The sequence below is a fragment of the Typopeltis vanoorti genome, chromosome 10 (genome assembly GCF_054136105.1).
Source record: "Typopeltis vanoorti isolate ZY-2024b chromosome 10, IOZ_Tvanoo_1.0, whole genome shotgun sequence".
In the NCBI taxonomy this organism is placed as follows: Eukaryota; Metazoa; Arthropoda; class Arachnida; order Uropygi; family Thelyphonidae; genus Typopeltis; species Typopeltis vanoorti.
In genome coordinates, this window is record NC_143558.1 from 30430966 (window position 1) to 30455827 (window position 24862).

At 37.1% G+C, this 24862-nt stretch overlaps 1 protein-coding gene and 1 non-coding gene across 2 annotated transcripts in view; one reads left to right on the forward strand and one right to left on the reverse strand.

Annotated features, from left to right (window-relative positions):
• The first annotated feature begins 267 nt into the window (after positions 1–267).
• Positions 268–24862, forward strand: part of LOC150102297 (disintegrin and metalloproteinase domain-containing protein 10-like) — a 66531-nt gene continuing 41936 nt past the window's right edge. The window contains exons 1-2 of the mRNA XM_090399552.1: positions 268–863; positions 14245–14306. Coding sequence (XP_090255678.1) covers positions 268–863; positions 14245–14306 — 658 coding nt within the window. The remainder of the gene's footprint in view (positions 864–14244; positions 14307–24862) is intronic.
• Positions 6734–6839, reverse strand: LOC150102298 (U6 spliceosomal RNA). Its single transcript, XR_016548979.1, has one exon. It is a non-coding gene; the product is annotated as a U6 spliceosomal RNA (small nuclear RNA).

Sequence of the window (24862 nt, forward strand, 5' to 3'; positions counted from 1 at the left end):
ATAGCAAAGCTACTAACTCCACCCCCCCTCCGGTTTTGTTTACTACATGACGAGATCGATACCACAGAAACAATTATTTTCATAGAGAGATTAGTATATTCAGGTGCAGTGATTTATAAAAAAATGCACAAACGTACTTTTATCAAGTGTAAATATCACAAAGTTTTGTTTTATTTAGCTTATTTATTTACAAGTTCTTTACTTTATTTCTCAGCATGCATAGACTTCACTCCTGATAACATAATTACAAAATATTCATTGATACGCATGCAGCAGGAAATAATAGAAGCAAATGGAACCACAACGAGATCATTATGCTTTTTTGCTTTTAGACACTACTTTAATATTGAATTAAAGGAAGATAACAGCATAGTAACTAATACTATTTTAGAATCTGTAGATATAAATCGCAGTGAGAGATATCCAGTGACACTTATCAGAATGTATACAGGAAAGGTAACGGGTAAGCCAGAATCTCTAGTGTTGGGTTACTTTACCGACCGTTCATTCACGGGAATTATTTTTGTGAATGAGAACGTGTTTTTTATAGAACCTGTTTATAACATCTTCTCGAAGAAATCAAATGATAAAATCGACATACATGCAAAAATATATAAGTCCAAAAATGTAATTTTTCCTGCATGTAGAAGACAAGAAAACATTTATATTTCTGGATACTATCCCAGAAATGAAGATATGCAAGAAATACCGCAAAGAGTCAGTAATTCCACAGCAGAATTTCTTGTTTTAGACTCGGAAGGCCCAAATATTTACAACCAAAATCTTCACAAGGGCACATTTCTATCTGTTCCAGACCGTGAACCGGATCTGAAGCCGTCTGCTAGGAGCAATCAACAAAAAAAGTGAGTTACTGCTTCTTAATGCAGTATTGCGAATGCTCCAATAAATGTATTTTTACAAGTTCGGATATCTTGAATAACATTACATCTTTGGCATATTACTGGAGGTGGGGGTTCGAATTTTAAAAAAGTGTCTGTCTGAAAAAACAATATAACTTTGACACGTTGAATTATTATATATATAAAGTGCCTTCATGGAGTCAAAAGACTCAATCATTAATGTTTTTCATGTGGCTTTAATATATATTACTGTTCTTTTTTAAAGCTCCAAGACATACAAGATTTAATACCACCCCAGTTCGATAAAGGCATATTACTGGAGGTGGACAGTTTTTTTTTTTTTTCTTTTCTTTTAATGAAATCCTGAAGATTTACTTACCGTAGTGCAGGTCCACATTTGTCAAATTACTGATTAGTAATGTTTATATATTTGTACATTAATGATGTAGAGGATGATTTAAGGAAGAGAATGTCTAGTTGTATGCATGATGCAAATTGGGGGGGGGGGGTATTTAATAAATATGACAATAGTTAATAAATTCCTATAGAATGATTTCAATAGATGGCAATATGGGAAAACCTTACAGTTATAAGTGTAATGTTGCAAATTGTAAGGCTGCCCTTTAGTATTAAAAGACTACAAGCTGTTGGACTGTAGAAAACTGATGAAGCCTGAGATTTGAGAGTGATAGTGAACATGAATTTGAAATTTAGAGAGCAATTGAAAAAGTGTGCAAGATAGTTCAAAGGATTACTTGAATGTTATATTATTATTATTACAAATTCTTCTCCGGGGATCCAAGGACTTATTGAATGAAGGTCCATTTAGATACTCATGCTTAAACACTTATCTTTCCTTCACAATCACCAAAGGTGCACCATAATATCTAATGTAGCCCATTCAACATGCTCACCACATACCACAAAAAGAACCTGGACCTCACATGCTTCCTAACCTTAGCCAGCTTCTATGATAACCCAGAGTTTTAACTCCTCAGCCATAATCTACAAAATCTCATTTGTGTCTATACTGTAGGATCCCCTACCAATTTGTATGTTTTTGTTATATTTCCCCTCTCCATCTATTCCTCAAACTTCAAAACCATATTCTCTCAATCTGTCCCCATATGTGCCATAGCCACTTAATTTTTTCAACAAGTTTTCCATCTCTTTAGAACTCGGGTGACCATATCACCCTCAGCACCCTTCCCATTGTTGTATTACTAATACAACAATGTCCCATGTACAGAACCCGGTGGATACCACTAGTCTTAGACTCAGCATCTCCATACATGCATCACTTTCTGATACCTGTCAATCACAAGTCATAAGTTTATTTTGCATTTCTATCCCTCTGAGTTTATATAACAATCTTACTTGTGCAATCCTCTCGAATTCCTTGGCCAAATCCAGAAGTATCGTGGTATGTCCATTGTCCTATTCCAACACAAGCAGATTGCTAAAGCAACACATACGTATAATAAAATCTTTCTGTCTTCTATAGATGATCCTAGTGCTGTACACCTTTGAATGCTCTTTGTAACCAACCATTCCAATATATTGATGACCATACCAGAGATATTAATTGGCCTATAATTACTGCATCGCTCCTAGCTCCATCCTAGTGTGATGGAAGGAATCCAGAGTTCGAAAGTGCTGGATCTGGTAACAGTATCAGAAAATGTATCCATAACCATGACTCTGTCTCCAATCAGGGAAAGTGACCATGCAGTCTTGTCAGGGGAGGTTGCTAAACGTGGAATTATCAGTTAAGAAGAGGTATGTGTGGAACTTCAGAGCCAGTGGTTTACAACAAACCCAGAAGGCAGCTTGGAGCAATGCACATAAAAAGCTAAGGGAAAATGTCAGTAGTGCATGGGAAATGGTTAGAGATTGTTTTGAGAAAGCCAGTCAGTGCTGTAGCATAGTAAATCAGCACTTGGGACAGCGATCATCAGAGATGACACTCCAAATTAAAAAAACAAAACTACAGTTTATATGCTGATGTGGTCGGTTTGGTTGGTTGAGTGGTTAGTGTATCCGCTCTCCAGCCAAGAGGCTGCAGGTTCAAATCCTGCCAGGGGCATGGATGTTTGTGATTGTCTTTCACCTTCATATATTCATTCAGACAAGTGAAAAAACACTCCCCCAAGTTGGATTGGGACACCATGGGGGTAGTACACCCAACCCTCCTTCAGTGGGAGAGGCCTTCACCCTGTAGTGAGTAGAAAACCAACTGAATATCATCATAATCATCATATGCTGATGTGTTTCTAAAATTATAAAAGGAGTGTTCAGGTACTGTAAGTTTATAATACAATGACATCTGAATTAGATTAGGGAAGTTACTATACCATGATAGTGCTGTTCTTTCCAAAGGCAATTGCAGAATCCCACATGAAAAACTTACATAAATGGATGAGAATGATATCAAGGTATGGTAGTGGATGACAGGAAATTTATGAGGCCAGGAATTTTGGGGTGATGGTGGACAGGGAGTTGATGTTTAAAGGACATACTGAAAATGTGACAAAATTTCTCAAAGGATTACTTAGATGTTGAAGAATACATTAACAAGTAGCCATAGGGAGGTTATTATCCCTCTTTATCTATGATGTAACATCTTGACTACTGTGCACAGATGATTTTTGGGGGATTAGGAAGTAGTGGAGTAGATCCAGAAATGAGTGAACAAGATGATGACAGGTCTGTAGAATGCTTCATATGAGGATAGATTGAAGGCGTGTGTGTGTGTTATGATGTTTACTTGATAGGTAGAAAAGAGGGAACATGATACAAATTTATAAGTTACTAAAGGGGTTCTATAATGTTGATACAAAAGAAATTTTTCAATGCATGGTGAGCAGGGAGGGAAAAAGGGGTCACCTCAGGGAGTTGTTAGTGTGGTTGGTAGGATCAAAGTGTGAGAACTAGATTTCTTGTTTGGAAAGTGGTGAATGAGTTGATATTGTGTGAGTAATGGTTAGTATGTGTATTTTATTACATGGAGATTCCCATGTAATAATAATAATAATATCCCATCCAGTCCATCTGCTATATTCAAGTCAAGCTGTTGTAATAGCTTCAATACCTTTAACTCATCTAGCTCTATTCTATCATCTCTGCTTCAGCATCCAGAGAGTTAATGGATCTGCTTGGAATATTGAATAAGATATATAATGGAATGTATACTTTATAAAGTAAACAGTGTTCACTTAACAACTCGGTCATTTCATATATATCTGACATCCTTTTACCATTCACATTTTGAATTTCCTTTGGCTTTCAATTTTCATAATTTATAATATATAAATTATGAAAGTTGGAAAATCAAAAATTGTTAAAATTAAAGATACTTGTTATCATTAACTTTTTAGCTAGGGGATTAGGTCTATCTTGTCTGACAGGAGCATGAACTTCCAAATTACTGAAATTCTTTGGTACTTGTATAGCTATGTATGTATATACATATAGTTATATATAAGTAGTTGAGAGGTATAAGTGCTGTCAAATCTGTTCAAGATTTTATGTTCATGAAGGAAAACTGAAGTATCCAGAGGAAAAACAACTCTGGTCTCCAACCAACAGGCTACTGGTTCATATCCTCACATGGGCATGGATGCTTGTGATTGTCTTTATGTGGGAAATGAATTTCATCACTCTGGGTAAAACACCGCTTGGAGTGGTTTGAGAAATTTCAATGTTCAGTCTCTATGGATGAGGTTCTTGTAAAAAATAATATAAATATACAAAACTAAAAACCTTATACATATACAAAAAATCCTTAGCCTACGCATTATACTAATGTGCTGTATATAGGTTTATAACCTCACATGTGGGAGTCCAAAAAAAAAATTCTAAGCCTGACTAACGAGGGGGAAGGGAATACCTTCAGCAGTTGAGCCATATACCAAGAACCAGTGTGGCCATACTGACATGCATATACACATCAGTCATATGATATACAAGAATCACCACCTTGTATGCAAGTTAACATGTGTATTTTCTCTTAGCTCTTCTTCCTGTAGAAAGTATTTTCACTTGGTTATAATTAAATTATACTTGTCAAAAATGTTTTGGATAAAGAATTAAGAAGAATATAATTTCTTGGCAAGTATGATTCATCTTCCCTTTCCCGTCCTTTTTAATTTTTTTTTTCATAAATACCATATTTACATAAATTTGTAAATAAACTGTTGCATTGTTTTTCTTTAACTGTAAAATAAAAAAAAAACGACAAATGTTGCGAATAAAAGAAAGAATGAATCTGAAAGAAAAACTTTTGTTACTGAAAATGGTTATTTTTGATTTTTATGGCACAAAGATATCAAAGGTCATACTGCACCAGGACACAGGCTATAGCAGCACATATGGTAAATGGTTAGTAGGACAATTACAAACATCCATGCCCATGGCTTTGCAGGATTCAGGCCCACAGATTCTTGGCTGGAGAAGGGATATGCTATCCATTTGGCCAACCAGACAGGCCTGGTATGTGGGTAGCAGATGTAGAAGAGATTATTCAACTAATGAATGCTCATTTTGCTGAAACATGATACATGCAACATAATGAAGAGTAGCTCAGTGCTACCTCTTCACTGGATAAAGGAACTCAGGTGTATGAGGAGGTGGTACTAGAGCTGTTATATAAACTGAATAAGAATTTGGCAATAGGGATTATTATTGAAAGTTTATTATTCACTTGGTTAGACTATAAATAAATTTAGTTTCATCCTTTATCCAAGTGTGAGCAAACAAAGTTTGTGCCTGAAAATATCTTCAGAACTGGGGTAAGGTAGTACAACGCTGGGCAACTCGTATCAAAGGTGGATCAAGCTAACATCACTCCTATCTCAGTATCTCCCATAATGCAAAACACATCTCCTTGCGGATATGTATAATGTTATGCATTAAGGGAAAGGCCACTACCCAGACTAGTTTCAACCTTTATTGAGGTCTCTTCAGTGGGAGCCAGGCCCAGAGGTGGAGATACCAGGCAGAAGCAATGGCAGGTCATCTTTACCTATGGGAGTTGCCAAACAATGTGCCACCTTTTTATTAAATTACTCTGCATTTACAGAAGGATGTTGAAAGTTTATTTTTCACTTGGTTAGACTATACTAAATTTAGTTTGATCCTTTATCCAAGTGTGAGCAAACAAAGTTTGCGTCTGAAAATATCTTCAGGACTGGGGTAAGGTACAACACCTCCACCTCTGGGCCTGGCTCCCACTGAAGAGGCCTCAATAAAGGTTGAAACTAGTCTGGGTAGTGGCCCTTCCCTTAATGCATAACATTATATATATCCGCAAGGAGATGTGTTTTGCATTTTGGGAGATGCTGAGATAGGAGTGATGTTAGCTTGGTCCACCTTTGCTACAAGTTGCCTGGTGTTGTACTACCTTACCCCAGTCCTGAAGATATTTTCAGGTGCAAACTTTGTGTGCTCACACTTGGATAAAGGATCAAACTAAATTTATTATAGGGATTATTATTCATGACACCTCCAAGGAGTCTGAAGACTCATCGCGAGAGGACACCCATTGTACAACTCTCCATCTCCACCACTACACTGAACCTCTACTACTAATCATCTACATCAGTGCCATCCACTGCCCACCACCACCATAGCTAGTATTTTATGCCTGTAAATTGCATGTATTCTGAAGGGCCAATTTGTCTGTATGCGGGATGAAAAACCCGAGTTTCCTGGAGGAAAGAACCTGTTACCTCCGTATGAGATTGGCTAACTCACCTTCGATTGAAAAACTCCATATAAAGATTCCTCCCGTCATGATGATACTCGAACTCAGGCCTTTTCCAATTGAAGGGTGCAGCATACCATCTTTCTTCCAATTGCACTGCGGAGGTGCTAAAAATGTGGAACGCTTCACGATTTTGCATGTCATCCTTCACAGGGGCCATGCTTATCTTCTCTGTATCATTCCAATTTTAGTATATGTACTGCCAAAGCAAGTACATTGTTGTTTAATTCTTTTAGCATCCATATTAATGGGATACCAGTATGGATGCTAAAAAAGTGTTCAGTTGAATTGGCACTTAAAAGTATTCCTTTCACCTTCTGTATGCTTTGAGTCTCAACACACGGAAGATTCTATAGGAGTAGAAAGAATGTATGATAATCCCATCATGCATGAGTGGTGCAAAGACTCACTAGCGCACTCAGGATTTAATCTTGTTGGGGGGGGGCCTGAGTTGAGCAGACGATTTGAGAATACACACTATGCATCGTATACGACCTATGACTGAGCATCTGTATTGATTGCTAATTCATAACTAGTATAGAAATAGAAGACAAGACACAACATAAATAAAAAATAAAGTAATTTTAATTAGGAAAAGATTTTCTGGAAAATTTTCTAGTGTTTTTCCTTTTTCTTTTTTTTTCGTGCGGACCAGGCACCCCCCCCCCCCCTGGGTGCACCACTGCGAAGACTGATGTATGTAACTATCAACCTGTCAGTATCTCTGGAATGATGGTGAGGATTTTGGAAAAGTTGATAAGAGATCATATACAGAACTGTGGAATTGAGAATTTCTGGACTAATGCCAACAAACAGGAAAAAGAGAGGTGATATGATTATTATTATTCAGGCATCTATGGGGTCAAAAGACTCATCATGGGAGGTCCCTCCAAGGAAACACAAAGTCTATCATACTACTCCTTTAAATCATTGACCATTCTCACTCTCACCACTCTATCAGGCAATGCATTCCATGGTTCAACCACCCTCCATGCAAAGAAACCACTCCTCACTCTCTTGCTCACAGTTTCGTATCTACTAGGGACGGCCTCTTGTCATCACTCCTTCCCACTGTTCAACCAAGCGAAAGAACTCCCCAGTGTCAACCCTGTAACAACCTCTCAACAGTTTAAAAGTCTCAATCATATCGCCTCTCCTTCTATCCACCAAACTCTGCAGTCCACATTCCCTTAGCCGATCCTCATAACTAACATTGTACAGTCCTGAAACCATCTTTGTACCATTTCCACAATTAATTTATCTCCTTCAAATCCTGGCGACCAAATCTTAGAATAATAGTCTAAGTGTGGTCTGATCAGAGTCTTATACAACGGAATGATAACTCTTTTATCTCTGCAGGTCAGTGTCCTCCTCATTATTGCAGCAATACTCTTTGTTACCTTCACCACCTTTGCAATATGATTGATAGAAATTTCAGGTTTCTTTCAATCATCAACTCCGAGATCTCATCTCCCCTACTTCCTCCAGTATAGCTCCTCCAATAGAGTATGCAGCATCCCATCGATGTGTTCCAATCCTCAAGACCTTACATTTTGCTGCATTAAACCGAAATTCCTATTCATTTGCCCATCTGTCTAGCTTATTCAAATCCTCTTGCAGGGCTATGACATCTGCACTATTACTAATAACCCTCACCAGCTTCACATCATCTGCAAACAACTGATTGAATATCCCTCTGCAATCCACTGACAATGTCATTGATATAAAGGTTAAACAATATAGGTCCCAGTACTGAGCCCTGTGGGATTCCCACTTGTAACCCTCTGCCTCCTTGAAACTGCCCCACCATACACAACTCTCTGATACCTATCAGACAGCCAATCCTGAATCCAGTTCACCAACCTGACATCCAAACCTATGTGTCGCAATTTAAACATCAGCTTATCATGTGACACCTTGTCAAATGCCTTCGCTAAATCCAAGAAAACGGCAGTATATGCCTTTCCCTCATCTACTGCTCTTGTAACTTTATTATAAAAGGCTAGCATGTTACTAAAACAAGAGCGCCCCTTCACAAATCCATATTGACTCTCACAGATAACATTACCCTCATCTGCCCAATGCTGTATACGGTCCCTAACTAATTTCTCCAAGATCTCAACTACTGATGACACAGAAACTGGCCTATAATTAGACACTTCCAGTCTGCTACCTCCCTTATGCAATGGCATTATCTTACCTTCCTTCCATTCCCTGGGCACCTTTCCCGTAGCCAGACTTTCATTGAAAAGCCCGGTCAAAGGAGCTGTCAGTTCTTTAACGCATTCTCTCAAAACTCGTGGTGAAATACCATCCAGTCCCACAGCGTTACTGATATCCAGAGTACTCAGTATTTGGAACACACTCTCCTCCTGCATCTCTAAACCTTGAACCTGCCCTATCCCTCTTCCACAATCATTTCTCCTCCATCCACATAGCTAAAAAATTCCCTAGAATTTTCTTTGGATCTTAGGGCCAATCTCTTCTCATATTCCAGTTTCTCTTTCCTTACCATACTAGTCACTCTCCTGGCCTGTGTCTTATATTCTTCATGCATCTGCTCGTCACCTGTCTCCTTATATCTCTTTTTCACATGTGGTTCCTGTTTAATATTGTTTGTCATCCACTTTATTCCAAATTGTGTTCTCTTCTTCACTTGTGGAATACAGCTTGCTATTGCTGCTAACATATATTCCTTCACAATTTTCCATGCACTAATGATATCCTGGCCTTCCAATTCCTCCCTTCATGAAACTTCCAAAAGTTGATGTTTAAGATTATTATAATCATGTGCCTTATAATTCCACATACGTTCCCATCTCTTTGATACTCCTGCATGTCTATTCCAAGTCAAAACCACATGGTCACTCTCTCCAACTGGTGAGAGAGATGTCATCTCAGTTATTATCAACTCTTCTGATGCTATGACCAAATCCAAAACCCTTGAACCTCTTGTTCTCTTTATTACATGTTGCCTAAGACATTTGTCCCTCAAGAATTCTAGAAATTCCATTCCCTTATTGCTATATGCATCTTCCTCTTCACAATTTATACTGCTGTATTAAAATAGAGACCTACAAACATTTGACAAGATCATGCTGGATACCAGTAGATGGAATTTTTCATTTCATGTAGGATTGGAAGAGAACATTTAGCATCCATCCACGGAAGTTGAGAATGAATGCAGTCAAGAAAAGAGTAAGAGGTAGATTTTTTTTCTTATACAGCTAGGCATGACTGGAATGGCTTGCCTTTGGAGGTTTTGAATGCAAATAATCTGAGCAAATTCAAGAAAAAGTATAATGTGGTGTGGGTGATATGTGACCACCCTTGATGAGTCCCTAACTCTCTGGAGTCAAATGTTAGGTTTTATTATTAAATATACAAACTTATTTAATACTGACCATTTACAAACATCTTACATTATAGCCTACTAGACAGTTTTGCTAGCAAACTGTCTAGCTTTTTCAAGACATTTACAGAAAGACATAAAAACTAGTAAATGCAAATTGAAAGGAACATAGCTACTAGTTTGTTTACAATGCTTTTAAGGTTACGCGTTCATGTGACAGAGACTGAAAGGACTTATTGTTCTTATTCATTATCACACGTGTGTTTGTTGTAAGCGTGTAATATGATTACTGGCTAGCTTAGTTCAGATGGATTTAGAGAAAGGACCAGGTTTTTCCACGAACTGTTTAGGATAGTACCCTGATTTCTGTTGAGGTTTCCGCTGGTTATTTACACTATTGTGGCTTCCTTAAATAAACGATGTCTGTAGTTGTCATCCAGATATGGCATGGAGCTGTTTTTGCCACTCTGTTGTGTGGTTAGACGTACAGAAATGATGTGCTAAGTCGGAAGAGATACTTCTGTTGTGATTTATATCACCAACACGTTCTTTTTGTCAGATTTCTAAACTCCGTGAAGTTTGTCTGATGTAGGCAAGACCACAAGAGCAAGGAATGTAATATACTCTTGGATATTTGTAGAATGGCACCTTATCTTTTGGGGATCCTAAAACCTGTCTGATGCTGTTGGTTGGTTTGAAGACTACTCTGATGTTGTAGGCTCTTAGTATTCTGGCTATTTGATAAGAAATTGACCTGATGAAAGGGATCACTACAGTAGAAATATGCTGGGAGCTTGATTCTTCTTGTCTGGGTTTGTCACCGTATAGATATTTTTTGATGATGTTTGGAGGATATCTATTTTGTGATTATGTGTTGGCTATTAGTGAGAATTCAGTCTGTGTATCCTCCACTTCTGATATAAACTTTCTGGCCCTATTTTTCAACATGTGGATAATGCTCAGTTTGTGTGTCTTGTGATGGTTTGAAGTATAATGAAGATACCTTCCAGTGTCTGTAGGCTTTCTGTAAATAGATAATTTTGACACTATTTGATTGTTTCTTTATCAAGATGTCTAAAAAATGCAGTTGGCTGTTGTTTTCCACTTCCAGAGTGAATTTTATCTTGTTATGTATTGAGTTGATTTTATTCACAAACGATTTTAGGTTTTCTAAGCTGCCTTGCCATATAATGAAATCATCAACATATCTCCACCATATAGATGGTCTAGGGGAGATTGTGGAGAGAATTTCTTTTTCAAGTTTTTCCATGAAAAGGTCAGCACAGGATGGTGATAGTGGGCTTCCCATTGCTAGGCCTTCTAATTGTTGGTATATAGTGTTGTTAACCTTGAAGAAATTAGATTGAAGGCAATGTCTAAACATCTATGTGATGTCTAGAGGAAAGTGATCTTGGATGATGTTTATTACCTCTTCTACTGGTACATTGGTGAAAAGGGCATCTAGACTGGCTAGCTTGTCAGTTGGTGCAATCTTAATGGCTTGGAGTTTATTTACAAAATGCTGACTATTCTTGATATAGAATTCTGTTGATCTTATTTTATTATTTAATAAGTTTGCAAGATGCTTTGCCAAAAGGTAGATTAGGGATGATCTTCCATCAATGATTGGATGGAGAGGTATATCATTTTTATGTATTTTAGGTGTCCCATATAGTCTTGGAGTGATAGGATGTGAGGATTTTAGTGTTCTCTTCACTTCTTCTGGCCAAATGTTACAATTTTTGATTAGTTGGTTTGTTTTCATTATGATTTTTTATTGTGGAGTCTCTGTCTAGGATCTTATAGGTGGAGTTGTCTGATAGTAATACGTTTAACTTATCATAATAATCTTTAGAGTTAAGGATAACTGTTGAATTTCCTTTATCAGCCTTTAGCACATTATCACAAAATGGATATCCTCCAAACATCATCAAAAAATATCTATACAGTGACAAACCCAGACAAGAAGAATCGGGCTCCCAGCACATTTCTACTGTAGTGATCCCTTTCATCAGGTCAATTTCTTATCAAATAGCCAGAATACTAAGAGCCTACAACATCAGAGTGGTCTTCAAACCAACCAACAGCATCAGACAGGTTTTAGGATCCCCAAAAGATAAGGTGCCATTCTACAAATATCCAAGAGTATATTACATTCCTTGCTCCTGTGGTCTTGCCTACATCAGACAAACTTCATGGAGTTTAGAAATTTGACAAAAAGAACATGTTGGTGATGTAAACCACAACAGAAGTATCTCTTCCGGCTTAGCACATCATTTCTGTATGTCTAACCACACAACAGAGTGGCAAAACAGTTCCATGCCATATCTGGACGACAACTACAGACATTGTTTATTTAAGGAAGCCGCAACAGTGTTAATAACTGGCAGAAACCTCAACAGAAATCAGGGTACCATCCTAAACAGTTCGTGGAAAAACCTGGTCCTCTCTACATCCATCTGAAATACAGCTAGCCAGTAATCGCATTACATGTTTACAACAAACATGCATGCATGCATGATAATAAGAATAATAAGTCCTTTCAGTCTCTGTCACGCGAACGTGTAACCTTAGCTACTAATTTGTTTACAACGTTTTTATGTTGTAAACAAATTCCTTTCAATTTGCATTTACTAGTTTCTATGTCTTTCTGTAAACGCCTTGAAAAAGCTAGACAGTTTGCTAGCGAAACAGGTGGGCTATAATGTAAGATGTTTGTAAATGGTCAGTATTAAATAAGTTTGTATTTTTAATTATCAAATGACGAAATATGTTTAATTTAAATAGGTTTTATTATTATTTGTAGGGCACCTTCATGGACTGACATTGACTTGCTCTCAGCATGAATATTTAATTAAATTTTCTGGTCTGGTTTACTGCACGGTTAACGTATCCTCTCTCAGCCTGACAGGCTATGGGTTAGAATCCTGCCATGGGGATATTTATGATTTGTAGATATTTGTAATTGCCTTTAGTGTTAGACCAGTGCTTTGCTTAATGCAGGTCTGAATTGGTTTGGAAAAGTTTCATATTTGTAAAAAATCCATAAAAATACAAAAAATGTATAAAATAATTTTAAAAAAAGAAAAGAAAAAAATCCCTTGAGGGAAAAAAACCTTGAGGAACCCCAGCATTAGTTGAATGGTGAGAAGATAAGGAGCCATCCACCACCACACATAGTGTGCATCCAGACAAAAAGCCAGCAATTCAACAACTGCAGAGGTCTCAAGATAGACCAAATGATGGAACCTCCCTAGTAAATCCTTGTGCCAGACCCAGTCAAATGCTTTGGAGATATCAAGTCCAACTGCTTGAGATTTGCCAAACTTCTCTGTGGCATTTGTCCAGAGATGGGTGACATATGTGAGCAGATCTCCTGTTGATCTGCAGCGATGGAATCTATACTGGTGGTCGTTTATTATACAAGTAGCTTCAAGGTAGTGTAGGAGTTGGGAATTGATGATTTTTGCCCTTGCACTATCATTAATATCTCTCTTTCATCCTCCTCTGTGTTTTGTATCTATTTCCATTACAGTATTCAGAACTTTAATTAAACTGTCTGTAAGCCTTTATGGATTCATGTTGTTATTGTCATCAGATTTTTTATGGAGTTGAAAGGCTCATCTTGGGAGACCACATTGTCACACACAGTTCATAGTTATTGTTGTTTCTTGGTCTCCTCATGCCTCAGAACTCATGACTCTAGCCACAATGTCTCTCCATTTCTTTCTGTCATTTGTTGAGGTAGTGGCCAACTCCAAAGTAAGTCCAGTGATCTTTTTAATCTGGTCTAACCATCTTGGTCTTCAGCATCCTCTTTTTCTTTGCCCTTTGACTTTGCCTTGGATGATAAGTTTTTCCAGGTTGTCATTTTCACATCTTGAAATGTGATCAAAAGTTCATAGTATCCTGTCTTAAATGTTCACAATCTCCCCTCTCACCACACTCTCAGGTAATGAATTCCAATCACTTACCACTCTCCATGCATAAAATCTACTCCCTCCCCCAAATGCTTACACCCTCCTAACACAGCTTCAGGTGTGGCCATTTATTCTTTGTCCCCCCCCCCCTTCCCACTTGCATTCATTCACATTAATCTGGTAATAATACCTTATGAACTTATATGTCTTGTTACATGCAAACTTGTTATATATGCAGGTTTTTTATAATGGGCCAATTAGATCTAACATTTATTGTTTCAACTAACTTGAATAAATATTGAACTATAATTTTATTTCTTTATTTTTATTTATTTTTTTTTAATTTAGGTGGTGCATGGAAATTAGTGTGAAAGATAATGCACTGGAATATGGTAGCATATGTGAAAATTGTGAAGTTCTGAGCTGAATCTACTGTTCATTTGTAAAAAGCATTTTGCTAGGAATCAGGTGAAGTGTTGCTCTGAATTGACATACCATTCTGAAATTTTTTGAGAAAATTTCAAGAAAGTATACTGCATCAGAACCATGCCTTCTTGAAATATTCACACTTCTAAAAATGTAAACATACATGTGGAACTACAAGGCTGGTGATTATGAAAAGCTTAGAAAACAACCATGAGCTATAGTGTGGAAAAAGAATTTGAGTAGAAAGGAGACAGATGCTGCTTGGGGATTGATCAAGAGCTATTAAACAGCAGTAATATCTGTATCAGTGGTGGCCAGTGAAAATTTTAAGTGGGAGGTGCTGCATATAAAAAATAAAAATCTTTTTTTCCTAATCAGTAACCAATTTATTAATAAATAAATTTACATATTAAAAAATTACTTTATTAAAAATATTTCACCCTCACCATAAACAAACACCAATAATAAAAGTTTCATATCTCACAGAAATAACGTGCGCATGCATACAATTTATCTGTAAGCGACACTGCCCAAATGAGCAGTGTCAGAATCACTTGTAACGTGCAATGACAAGAGTAAACGAATATCGGCGAGTCTAGCTGCAATTGGTGTGATAATTCTTACATTACGTTAGATCGCAGTGCATTTGTTTCGTGTAACGATAATTGAAAAATATATAATTCTTTTCATATTTTCAACAGTGACACTTGTCATAATTCAGCCTTGTATCTATAATAAATAAATAATTATATGTTATTTTAACAAAATAAAATAAGATTTACAAAAAATAGTTCACCCTCACCACGAACATGCACCAATAATAAAAGTTTCTTATCTCACAGAAATAATGCGTGCAAGCATACAATACACTGCCCAAACGAGCAGTGTGTTGCAATCACTTGTAACGTGCAATGAGAAGCGCAAACGAATATTGGCGAGTCTAGCTGCAATTGGCCGAATGTTATAATTCCGACACTGCATTAGATCGCAGTGCATTTGTTTCGTAATCTAAAGCGTTAATCGAACAATTCCAATTATTAACTATTCAATCAATGTCAAAACATAAGCTGTAACCTTTAACATGTAGTATTGCATTTATATAATGTTGTAAACATTGTTATTATTTATAAACACAAACAAAATTTAATTTTTTCATTTTTTCCTTGGGCGTGCTGCAGTGGCGCAGTGCTTATGTACGAGCTGCCACTGATCTGTATGTATTTCAAAGGTAATCAGGCTAAATAAGGTAGGAGTAAAATAGATGAATGAAGAAATTAAGAGTGAAATCTAGAAGAAGAAGGTGGCACTGAGGAGGCAACACAAGATGAATGTTGGTAATAATCAGTTGCATGAAGAGTACAAACAGCAGGTAGGAAGGTGACCTGGCCTGCTGTTTGTACTCTTAACGAATAATATAGCAGTATTCTTTATGATGGTCAGCATGAGTTAGAAGGAGATTCATCTACTGATGTATTACAAGAAGGTGACAAACTCACTGGATAAAGAAAATGCATATACATTGGTATGCTTGGATTTTTCAAAGGCCTTTGATAGACTGTCACATGACAAGCTGGTATCTAAATTGTACCAGACTAGTGAGTTGGATAGCTCATTGTGTCAGATAGGTATTAGCAAGTTGCGTATGCAAGAGTGACATCACAAAAGGAGAAGGTCACTAGTGGAGTGCCACAGGGATCTGTTTTGGGACCATTATTGTTTAACGTGTACGTTAATGACATTGGGACTGGCTTAATTGGAGGTGTGAAGCTGTTTGCTGATGATGCAAAGTTGGGAAGAACCATGAGAAATAGAGCAGATGTGACCTTGCAGGAAGATTTCAATAGATTGTGCAAGTGGAAAGTGAGTGGAGTCATTAGTTTAATGTTGCAAAGTGCAAGGTCCTGAAATTTGGTAGGCAAGGTTGGGATGCAGGGTATATTAATGGAGAAATTTTGAAGAAGGTAGAAGAGATGGAAATTCTGGGAGTGATGGTGGACAGAAACTTAAAGTTCAGGAATCATGTTGCTAAAAATTGTAAGAACACCAAAACAAATTATGGCAATGATGCTCGTGTAGAAGCAAAGTGGCTATGGTTCTCTTGTATAAGGCTTTGATTGGACCACATACAAACTACTGTGCACAGATTTGGTTGTTTAGTTTTCAAGCAATGAAGATATATTAGAGAGAGTCTAGAAAAAGTTTACTAAATCAGTCTCAGGTCCATGGACTGTGGAATATGAGGACAGATTGAGGGAATGCAACTTGCCGAGCCTTGTGCATAGAAGGAAAGAGTTTATGATTGAGATGTATAAGTTGGTGAGAGTTTGTTACTAGATTAATGTGGAGGAGATATTTCATAGATTAGGGGGGAGAAAGAACTTGGCCATCCCTATCTATCTATCTGTATATGTTCACTGGGCATCCACCGATGCCGTATCATCACTCTGATGCTCAGTGATGTGCCAACCAGGCCTCACCATGTAGTCCTGTTGTTTGCTTTTCTGGAAGCCTCAACTCTCTGAAGATTAGTCACTCCACACACACACACACACCACCAATCCATCTCGTTGATAATCTACTCCTTTCTCTTTTCTCAGGAACTTTACTTTCTATTACTGTTCTGAGAAGTCTCCTTTCAATGTGTCCAAAATATTTTAACTTTCTCCTGTCAATATCCTTAAGGAGCCTTAAAGTTCTACTGATCTTTTCTAACATCCATTCATTTGTATGCCTTTCACTATATGATATCTTCAGCAGCCTTCTGTAACACCACATCTCAACAAATATCTGTTTCTTATCTAACTTCTTTAGGTTCCAAGTCTCACATCCATAAGTTACTGTTGGAAAAACAACTGCATCCAAAATCCTCAACTTAGTTCACATGGAGATGGATCCATCCTTCTAGATTTTAGACATGCCTCTGACTGTTGTTTTAGCCATTGCTAACCTTCTTCTGACATTCACGTTAATAATGGATCCCAGGTACTTAAACTTGCTGACTTCCTCAATTCTTTCTCCATTAAGGTGTACTTGTTTCTCAAGAGCTTCCCTGTTTGTATTTCCTTTGAGAACCATAACATTTGTCTTGCTAGGGTTGTGTTGAAGTCTTCTGTTATTACTGATTTTGTTAACTATGTCAAGAATTAGTCCTAGTTCTTCCATGTCATTGCAAAGGAGTATTGTATCATCATCCCTTGAAGCTGTATAAGGAGGGTGTGAGCAAGGGAGTGAGGAGTAGGTTCTTTACATGGGGAGTGATTGGTGACTGGAATGCATTTTGTGAGAGTGTGGAAACTGTTGTGCATGGATTTAAGACATTCGATGATCTTTTTACATGAGAGTATGTACTTCCCTTGATGAGTCCTTTGATTTTATGGAGGTCAATGTTAATAATGATGATAATCTTGAACACCAGAAATGTACAGCATCTGCTGTCCACATGAAAAGACATTAGAAGGACATCTTAAGAAGGGTAAACTTGACCTTGGATTCTGCAAAGAATCTTGAATAGATACTAAATGAAAGAAGAGTCTGACAATTTATAAACTTGCCTTGTTATTGTCAGAGGAGGCTCATTTTGATTTGGTAGCTGTGAGAAAATATAAGCACCAGTTTGCAGCTAACAATCCACATAGGTTATAACTTGAGAATATGTTATAGTGTTGGTGTCAAGCACCTTCCCTGTCCTTTAAAAAAACTGCACAACAGAAATAATCTCTGGCAGCTGCTACATGAATTTGTTTCTCCAAGAAAACATTACATACCACACAGTGCAACTAGTCATAGCATTTTTACAGCAGCATTTTTGACAACAAGATAGGCCCATGTTATATTTAGTAATGTATTGTGATTACCATAGACCTATATGTGCTGAACTTTTTCTTTTGGGATCACTTAAAAGCCAGACATCTGAACTGTGCATCTTGTAGTTGAAATTATCTATAGCAGTGCTTCCCAAACTTCTGGATGTCAGGGCCCCCTTTGCAAAAATTAAAATATTTCACGGCCCCCCTTGAAACAAAATTGTAATAGAGAGATATATTATTATAATGTTTATTGTATTTATATTCAATACAAAACATACACAGCGAATATTGCAAAAATCAAATGCATATATTACATTTTTTGCCTCTTACCGTTTGGTTCTGAAGATGATGCGGGCTGTTCTGGTAAAATATGAAATACTGTCCTTTTTTTTTTTTGAGTCTGTTTCTGCTTCTGATTGTGTGCGGGATTTTTTTTTTTATTTTTTATCAGCCACTTATCCATCTCAGGGTTAAATTTTTTAACGTAGAATAGATCAAATAATATCACCACAGACTGATAACATGAAATTAGTGAATATTACCTGAATAAGGGAATCCCCGGACTAGGAACATTTTTCTCTTTTGTGACTTTTCTCCCTTTTCTCCCATTAGATAATCAAGCCTAATGCGAAACAGACAGCAAAGGTAGGTTATTAAAACGTGCATATGATTGATGCGGTATTAATGAAAGATCGCGCAACCGAAAGATAAAAGCATAGCTGACAATTGAGTTGAAATACTAACGCTCTTCAACCGAATTCCATGTGATATATATTACTTAGTTTTAACACTTTTACGAATTTTAACACGTTCGGTTGAATTTTATTGCTGCCTTGGGAAATCGAACTCACACACATCTAATTAATAACAATAGTTTTTAGTTAGATACTGTGTTTGCCCATGCAACATATGGTTTTGTTTCAGTCTATACAGCATAGTTTCTGTATGAGGGGACATGTGATTCATTAATTAGTGTGTTTTTATCCCCGTTATCTCTAATTGCACTATTTGTTGAGAAATATATTACACAGACTCCTCATACCTTATTCGCTGGCATAATAAAAGTACTTGTTTTTATTGCCTCTGCAGTATAGTGGCTGTTAGGAAGGCATGTTGTTTACCACTGCAAGCGAGTTACTATCTCCCCACATGAACTTGTTTAAGCTTTTTTTCATGTGTGAAGTATATGTGAAACTTTTATTGGTAACAGAAAACTAGCTCGGATGACAGTGATAATATAAAACGAGTTTTGATATGTATATAAAGTCAATATCAACAGTTCTTGATATTAAAATAAAAAAAATAACAAAAAAGAAATAATAAATAATAAAAGTTAAATACGTTTCTTTTAAAATAAAAAAAATTACTTAGTCTTAAAACATTTTAAATTTGTTTTCATTATTTCACGGCCCCCCCTCAACAAAACCTACGGCCCCCAAGGGGCCGCAGCCCACAGTTTGGGAAGTGCTGATCTATAGTATGAGATTCAGCATCATATTGAAATCAGTAAGTGAACTGATACATTCTTTCTTATACATTCAACATTGCAATTGCATATCCTCTTAAATTGCTTTCACACTTAGAATTTATAAACTCAAATTTAATTTGCATGATTTTAATATGAAAATAATGAATGGTATTCTAGTACAGTTGTATGAGGAGAAAGGAGTTCATTTCATAAACATGTGAGATAAATTTGAGGGATGAATGGAGCTACATGAGGGGGGGGGAGAGAGAGATAGGCTATATTTAAATGGATTTTTTATGAGTCAGCTGAAGAAACTGTTGCTGCAAGAGAGAGAGAGTAATGACTGAAGTGAATGGAAGACCTGAAGATTCAAAAAGTGATGTGGAAGAATAGAAAAGTGGAGCAGGAGAGCTTGTTTATGTGAATGGAGAGTTGGGCAGTCGAGCAAGTGAAGAGAATGAGACAAAAGGAGCACACGACAGATAGAGAAACATGGGGGGGGGGTCAGGATAGACAAGGAGACACTGTGTGATGAAAAGAGTGTGGATGATGGATACAGGAGTGGAGGTGTGAATGTATAAGAAAGGATTAAGATGACGAGGGATGTGGGAGCAACATTTAGTTCTAGGGAGAGGGGTAAGAAGAGTAATGATAGAGAGGAATGGCAAGGGGGAAGGGTATGGAGGAGAGAAATGGGATCAGTGGGACTTGCAACAAAACCAGCAATTAGCTTTTATGTATATTTGTGAATATCAGGTTGAAATAAAAGAGAACTGAGGCATTCTTGGATGAAAATGACATTCTGACAGAAATAGAGATGGAGGGATATGTTTTTTTTGTGAAGAGAGACAGAGCATAAAGGCAGGAGGAGTGCTGTTGATGGCAGCACAGGAGTTATGTCCAATAGGAAATCAGTGCTGCTTGGGACCTGCTCAGGAATTCTCTTTCAGAAAAAATGTCTAAATGCATCCCAAGATGAGAAGGTCAAATAAGGAAGATGTGAAATGGATGAATAAGAGGTGAGGTATGCAGTTTGAAGAAGACATTATGGAGGGCAACACATGAGTGGTAATAGTCAGTTGCATGAGGAGTACAAAGAGCAAACAAGAAAGGTGACTTGCCTGGTAAGGGTAACAAAAGTGCAGTATGAGCAGCAGTTAGCTAATGAGGTCAAAAATAAATCCTAGGGAGTTTTTTTTTTTTTTTTGACACATGGCCAGTAGAAGAAAGAATGACTATGGAAAGATATTGGTTAGTGAAAATGGTAGAATGGTAACTAATGAGTAGGATATAATAGACATTTTAATTATAATAGCAAAAGATTTCATTCTCATGAATGTAACAACTTGCAAAACATAAGAGTATTTGGAAGGTAAGTGGAAGGGGAGGAGAGCAACTGGTAGGTGATTAGAAGATATATGAGGAATTGCATATAAACTTTATCTCAGTAAGGTATATCACCATTTGTCTTGAGGAGATGCTCTAGAGATAATAGAAATAGAGGACCAAATTTGAGTACAAAAAGTCTGAGTATATGTGTAGTCTGATTAGTACGTTATACAATAGCAACCCTCTTATTATCTATACTTGTCAGGTGCTCCTTATAATAGTAGCAACAGTGCATTGTATAGCTGTTGCAACATTTGAAACATGCTCTACAGATTTCAAGCCACTATTAACTTGATAACACATGGCACTGATATGCTTTAGGTCTTACATGATATTTCATATGTGGATCATGTAAGTTAATTTAGTTAATTTTATATGTATATATAAAATTAATCATCCCCAGATCTCAAATCCTTCACTGCCAATCCACTACTTAGCCCTGCACATTACAAATAGCAAGCAAGGAAGGTAACTTGCTTAGTAAGGGTAGCAAAAGAGCTGTATGAGCAGAAGTTATCAAATGACACTGAAAGAAATCCTAAGAAGTTTTTTGATACATGACCAATAGAAGGAAGAATGATTATGAGAGGATGATGTTAGTCGGTGATAATGGAAGAATGATAAACACTGAGGAGGATATAATAGAGGTGTTTAATGAGCATTTCATTAAAGTATTCCATCCTTGTGATTGTAACATAATGCAGAACTTGAGAGTAGAATGGGGGAAAGAACCAGTGATGATGATGAAGTATATGTGGAATTGAGTAAACTTGTCACCAAAGCTATGGGACTTGATGGAATATCACCATATATCATTCCAGGGAATTAACAACAGCTTTAATTTACATTTTTAACATGAGTGTTATATTAACCCAAGTTTCAAAGGAGTGGAAAGATGGCAAAATTGTTCTGCTTCATAAAGGACGGTGATAAGACTAAATATTCGGATTATAGGCCAATCAGGTTGTCTGGAGTTGTGATTGAGGTGTTGGAGAAGCTAGTGAGGAGAAAGATTATTTGCAACTGGGTTGACAGCAATAGCATTCTCTTTAATGGACAGCATGAATTTGCTCAAGGAAGATTGGGTTTTAGCAGTATCTGTTTATTATTATTACAAGGTGACAAATACATTGGACAAGGGACAACATCTAAATATACAGTAGTATAATAAATTTAGTTTAATCCTTATCCAAGTGTGAGCAAACAAAGTTTGCGCCTGAAAGTATCTTCAGGACTGGGGTAAGGTGGTAAGGAGATGTGTTTTGCATTATGGGAGATACTGAGATAGGGGTGTTGGTAGCTTGCTCCACCTTTGCAAGGAGTGCCCTGGTGTTATACCACCTTATCCCAGTCCTGAAGATACTTTCAGGTGCAAACTTTGTTTGCTCACACTTGGATAAAGGATTAAACTAAATTTATTATACTCTAACCAAGTGAAAAATAAACTTTCAACATCTTTCTCTAAATCCAGAGTAATTTATTAAAAAAGGGTGGCACACCATTTGGCAACTCCTATAGGTAGAGATGACCTGCTAATGCTTCTGCCTGGTATCTCCACTTGGGCCTGGCTCCCACTGAAGAGACCTCAGTAAAGGTCGAAACTAGTCTGGGTTGTGGTCCTTCCCTTAATGCATAACATTAGACAAATCCGCAAGGAGATGTGTTTTGCATTATGGGAGATACTGAGATAGGAGTGTTGGTAGCTTGCTCCACCTTTGCAAGGAGTGCCCTGGTGTTGTACCACCTTACCCCAGTCCTGAAGATACTTTCAGGCACAAACTTTGTTTGCTCACACTTGGATAAAGGATTAAACTAAATTTATTATACTCTAACCAAGTGAAAAATAAACTTTCAACAATATACAGTAGCATATTTAGATGTTGCAAAGGCTTTCAATAGATTACCACATGATAAACTAGTAGTTAAATTGGAACAGATGGAGTTGGTTGCAGATTGGCTGTCTGACAGGTATCAGCAAGTTGTGTATGGGGGGAGTGATATCCTAGAAGAGGAAAGTCACTAGTGATGTGCCCTGGGGATCTGTTTGGAAGCCATTGTTTTTTAATTTGCATGTAAATAATATTGGAAAGAGCTTAAATGGTGATATACAGTTGTTTGCAGATGATGCAAAATTGAGGAGAGTTATGAGAAGTAGAGCAGATATTGTACCTTGCAAGAGGACTTAAAAAGACTTTCTGAATGAGTGATTGTGTGAGGATTTCAGTTTAACATTGTAAAGTGTAAGGTTTTAAAATTTGGGAAGCAAAGATGGGATGCAGAGTATTGGACTGATTGGCGGCAGTATTTTAGAGAAGGTGGAGGAGATGAAAGATTGGCGGTGATGGTGGATAAGGACTGGAAATTTCATGGACATTTGCTAAAATTGTGAGGACAACACAGCTGATTATGGGAATGATGCAGAGAACACTGTCATGTAGAAGTAAGAATATTTTGACTCCATTGTACAAGGCTTTGATCAGACTGCATGTGGATCAATGTGCACAGATTTGGTAACCTTGTTTTTAAAAGGATTATGAGATGTTCGAGAGGGTCAGAGATGATTGACTAAGTTGGTTTCTGGTCTTTGGAATGTGGAATATGAAGACAGATTTAGAAAATGCAAATTACAGAGCCTAGTGATAGAAGGAAGAGGGAAGACATGATTGAGATGTATAAACTGGTAAGGGATAATTACCAGATTAACGTGTATGAAATTTCTTACAGAATATCTGGAGACAAGGGGAGAACGAGAGGCCATCCTTGGAAGCTGTATAAGGTGGATGTGAGCAAGGGGATGAGAAGTAGATTTTTTTTCATGGAGAGTGGTGGGTGATTGGAATGCAATGTCTGAGAGCATGGTAAGTGTAGGGGCAGTTGAATGCATTTAAAAAGTCCAAGTATGATGAGTTGTGCATGTGAGAGTAGGACCTCTCGCAATGGGTTTCTTGATTCCACGGAGGTCTGTTGATAATATGATGAGCCAGCCTGGTTGGCCGAGTGGTTAGCACATTCACTCTCGAGTCGAAAGGTTGTGGGTTCGAATCCCGCTGTGGGCATGGATGTTTGTGATTGGCTGTGGAAATAATGGTGGTGGTTAGCAGGAGATGGTGCTGATGTAGATGATGAATGTAGTTGCAGTTAGTGGAGTGGTGGAGACGTAGAGCAGGTGCCCACCCTCAATGAGTCTCTGGACTCCCTGGAAGTGTTACGTAATAATAATAATGATGATGATGAAAGTAAAAGCAACAGAGACCTTGAACATTTCAAGATAACGAAGGAAAAATTTTTAAATCATACAGTGTTTAAGTCCTTTCTAAAATCATCTGCAGTACACATTTCCAAATCCCAATTGGATGCATTTTTTTTAAAAAAATTGTTTATAAAATATATTAACTTGAAGCTTAATGCTCTTAGGGGTCTTTGTTATTACTGAATTTTTACTTAGGGATCTCTAACCAAACATTTAGGTAACCCCTGATTTAAATATGACTAGGAGGTTTTATTACTTTCACTTAAGTTGGAATGATTATTTCCTTTAAAGTTTTGGAGATTTTAATTCCTAGTAACTATAATTTTTCCCTCCCCTAAAGAACACTATATTATTGTTTAGGCTTAATCTCATTGTCTGTCATTCTTCTAACTTGCAGCACTTAAAAACTAATTGCTGTATATATTTTTTTTTTGAATTTTAGCTATTATGCCACTGATGATGGAGAATTTGTTTCTGCCCAGAATATTCGAAGATTTCAAATTATTAATATTAATTTATTCTCATTGTGTGTGTATATATGCTTACAGTGGTATATTGGGATGTAAAAGAAAGAAGGTAGAATTGTGGAAGCTTAAAAATTAACCACAAAATAGACCAGAACACTCG